Source organism: Mus musculus, chromosome 2 (assembly GCF_000001635.26).
Source record: "Mus musculus strain C57BL/6J chromosome 2, GRCm38.p6 C57BL/6J".
NCBI classification, from domain to species: Eukaryota; Metazoa; Chordata; class Mammalia; order Rodentia; family Muridae; genus Mus; species Mus musculus.
The window spans coordinates 87,644,756-87,648,904 of NC_000068.7; the positions used below are offsets into that span (position 1 = coordinate 87,644,756).

Consider the following 4,149-nt stretch of genomic DNA (forward strand, 5'->3'; position numbering starts at 1 on the left):
ATTGACTGCAATGCTATGGACATAATTTTGGCGATACTAATAAACATCAAGACTGCTAAAACAAGAACAAGAGCAAACCTTATTTTCATCCTCAAACATGGACAGAATACACCAACATTATTTTTTTCGACCAATTTATTGAAACTAGAGGAAAAGTCGAGGGACGTTAGGTGTGAAGAATTTGCTCAAACCCATTTTATCTCATTATCAATGAAATTTGTTAAAAGATGGTCTCTGCAAAATTCACATAATGGCTTGATTTGTTGGTTTGAAGTGAGGATTAAGAAAAGTGATCACTCTCATTACATGCAATTCTCAGTAGGAAATATTTCAAAAGTTGTACTATATTAGTACACAATCTATATTAGTACACATAAACACAGTCTCAGAAAATTCTATTCATTTTGTGATGTGACACAGAATTTCACCCAGGCCACAAGTTAATATTGATTGCCTTCTTCAGAGCCCCCTTCACATCCTTATTTCTCAAACTGTAGATGAGTGGGTTTAACATAGGAATCACAACTGTGTAGAAAACAGAGGCCATTTTGTCTGTGTCCATGGAGTAACTTGAGCTGGGTCGGAAATACATGAAAAGCAGAGTTCCATAAAAAATGGCCACAGCCATGAGGTGGGAAGCACAGGTGGAAAATGCTTTGTGCCTGCCTTCAGCAGAGTTCATCCTGCAGATGGTTGCAATGATGTAGCAGTAGGAGAGAAGGACTGTGACAATGCTACACCCTACCACACAGCCAATTAATGTGAACATCACTATTTCATTGATGGATGTATCTGAGCAGGAGAGGGCCAGCAAGGGTGGAAGGTCACAAAAAAAGTGGTTGATGACATTTGAATTGCAGAAGGACAATCTGAATGCACAGGATGTGTGGATTGTTGAATCCACCAAGCCTATTGCATAGGCAACAGCCACAAGCTGGATGCAGAGCTTCTTGGACATTTTAATTGTATAGAGCAGGGGATTGCAGATGGCAACATAATGATCATAGGCCATGACAGCTAGCATGAGACATTCTACATCTGCAAAGGCCCCGAAAAAATACAGTTGAATAGCACATAAATTATAAGGAATCCTCTTCTCTGTAGACAAGAAATCAGCCAGCATCTTTGGAGAGATAATGGTGGAATAGCAGATGTCACAGAAGGACAGATTGCTCAGGAAATAGTACATAGGTGTGTGAAGCCTGCTGTCCAACTTGATCAGCAGGATCATCCCTAGATTAGCAATTACAGTTATGCCATAAACAAGGAAGAACAATGCAAAGAGGCCCTGTTGCACATCCTGTCTGCCAGAAAGTCCTAACAAGACAAATTCAGTAAAAACAGTGGTAAAGTTTTCAAACTGCATTCTTTGGATCTGGATATCCTGGATTTCAATAAAGAAAGAAAAGTTGACAGTTATAATTTTTTCTCTGTTCATAGTCAGATTCTTGGTATTTGCCTTTGACAGAAGGAAAAATTGATACAAATCTCCAGTACATGAATTAGAGTATTAGAAATGAATTTGACACAATGTACATTAGTGAGAATATTAGAGCATTTCTCATATCTGCATAGGTCTCTTTAGAATATATAGGACACATTCATTCAAATTTATCCACACATCCAAATAAGCATCATGGCACTATAAGAATATTGCCCCCCTCCTCTATAATTTAAGAAGTGGATAATTTCAGAAACCCAGGCACTGTTTCTCCTATCAGTTTATAAGGAAAACTGACATCTTCAGATAAGAATTGTTCTATTTCATTAATAAAAAACATCACTATATCATCTAAAATGAATAAGCATAATTAAGTAGGGGTAATGATAGTAACCATTCTTAACCCTTCATTCTGTAAACCTATAGAGCATTCCTCAGTGTGATACATATTTGAAGGTAGATTTACATACTTTACTGAAAACATCACAACTTGATCTCTGGTTTCAAAATTTGAGCTACATTTACTATGACTTGGATCTGAGAATTGAGATCCATTGAATTAAATAGAGAGATTCTGGGAAGGTAAACAAACAGATTTGTAAATGTAGAAATCCTGAGCACAAAGACAAGACTGTCAGAAACAGCACTCTATCCTAGTCATGCTGCTAGCAGAGGTGGTCAAATGACTACTAAAACAAGTAGATGACCTGGCAGCTGAATTGTAATAAAGCAGAATCTTGTGTCTGAGCACTGGGGCTTCCAAAGTCTCCAGACTATTTTTTACACTACTTTACTTTATCCTTATTACTCCTAAAACTTGAACCAAATGTTTTAAATATCTCTCAATATATAGATATTTAAAAATAATTTATTTTATATAATTTATTTATAACTTTTAAGATACATAAATTTGCATGTCTATTATTAAAGTACTAAATGAAATTTGGTAACTTCCCTTTTGATCTTCATATATTTGTCCTTCTCTCATTATTTTCTTAAACATAAAAATGCTTAGTTTTTAAAGCAGTCTTCTGCCTTCTTTCATACCTGCCTTCATACATGTATTTGTTGCAACTGAAAAAATAAATAAGAGAAAATAAAGAAACCTACAATGTACATATGAAAAATAGCAAGGATGTCTGTACCTGATCCAGGGCTAGAGATGTTAGTTGATTTAGTTCTGCCAAAACATATTCAGAATTCTCTGGAATCACCTGAGTTATAAGCCTGTCTGCCTCTCCCTGAGTGATTAATACTTGGTCTCTTAGGAATAAGAGGAAATTATAATGACAAGCTTTAACATTGTGATTTCAAACTATCAGTGTGATTGAAGACCATTCCTATTATCAATTTTTAAACATTCTTATTTAACTAATTTTCCAAATTAAGATTAGTAAATTGACTTCAATTAATTTGGTATTCATTACTTGTTGCTCATTATTCATAATATATATTTTAATATTATAAAGTAGGGAACTATTACATATCCATATGACTGTACAGATGTATGTTGTCCCCAAAATACAATAAATTCACACATGTCCACAAATGCATTCACATTTACTTAGTGAAGACAGAAAAACTTATTAGCTCATTGCCTAAAAAACATTAGATTTTAGGTTTTTTTTTTTTATTTGAATCAGTGGCTATTTTTTCCTGTATTGAAAATATATTTTTCTCACATAACATACCCTGATTAAAGCTTCCACTTCCTCTAGTCTCTCAGTCTTTCTCCACGTACCATGCCCTATGCATTCAACCCATTTCTGTCTGTCATTAGAAAACAAACAGGTTTCTAAGGGATAGCAAAATAAAATAAGATGGAACAAAGCTAACAAATAGAATTAGATGAAACAAACAGAAAAAAGAGTATAAGAGAAGGCACAAAAATAGATATTGATCTTTTACATAATCAAGGATCTAATAAAAACACCAAATTTGAAATAAGTGATGCCACTATGTAAACACTTACTATAAAATTACATGTGTTTAGAAACATAGTGTTGCTTATTTCCGTTTATTAAAATAATTGATTCTGTTTTCAGTAGTGTTTGATTGGCTTGTAGCAAGTTATTAGTATCATAAAGTATTAAAATATTTTAATACTTTAACAAGGAGTGGTATGTCTGGGTCTTGAGGTAGAACAATTCCAAGTTTTCTGATAAAAGGCCAAATTGATTTCTAAAGTGGTTGTTCAAGATGGCACTCCCACCAGCATTGAAGGTGTCTTCCCCTTGTTCTACATCTACCCCAGCATGTGCTGTCACTTGAGTTTTTTATCTTAGCCATTCTGATGGGTTTAAGATGTCCCCCCAGAGTTGTTTTGATTTGCATGTCTGTGATGAATAAGTACTTTGATCATTTCTCTAAGTTCCTCTCAGCCATTCCAGACTCCTCTGTTGAGAATTCTGTTTACTTCTGTACTCCATTTTTAAATTAGGTTATTAGGATTCTTGGTGTCTATCTTTTCAAGTTCTTTGTAAAATTTGGATATTAGCCCTGTGTCAGATGTAGGGTTGGTGAAGTTTTTTTTTTCCAAATCTGTGGATTCCTGGTTTGTCCTATTGACAGTGTCCTCTGTTACAAAAGCCTTGAAGTTTTAGGAACTCTCATTGCTAATGTATTATATTAGACCCTGAGCCATTATTATTACATTCAGGAATTTATTTTTTAGATATTTTATTTACTTACATTTCAAATTTTATCCC

General features: G+C 34.2%; 1 protein-coding gene across 1 annotated transcript; it reads right to left on the reverse strand.

The window, feature by feature from the left end:
- Positions 1–424: 424 nt before the first annotated feature.
- Positions 425–1,366, reverse strand: Olfr1133 (olfactory receptor 1133). Its single transcript, NM_146351.2, has one exon. The coding sequence runs from the start codon at positions 1,364–1,366 to the stop codon at positions 425–427; it is 942 nt and encodes a 313-aa protein (NP_666463.2).
- Between the last annotated feature and the right edge of the window lie 2,783 nt (positions 1,367–4,149).

Excerpts from the sequence above, each read along its gene's own strand:
- Olfr1133 (NM_146351.2), bottom strand. The coding sequence starts at position 1,366 with ATGCAGTTTGAAAACTTTACCACTGTTTTTACTGAATTTGTCTTGTTA.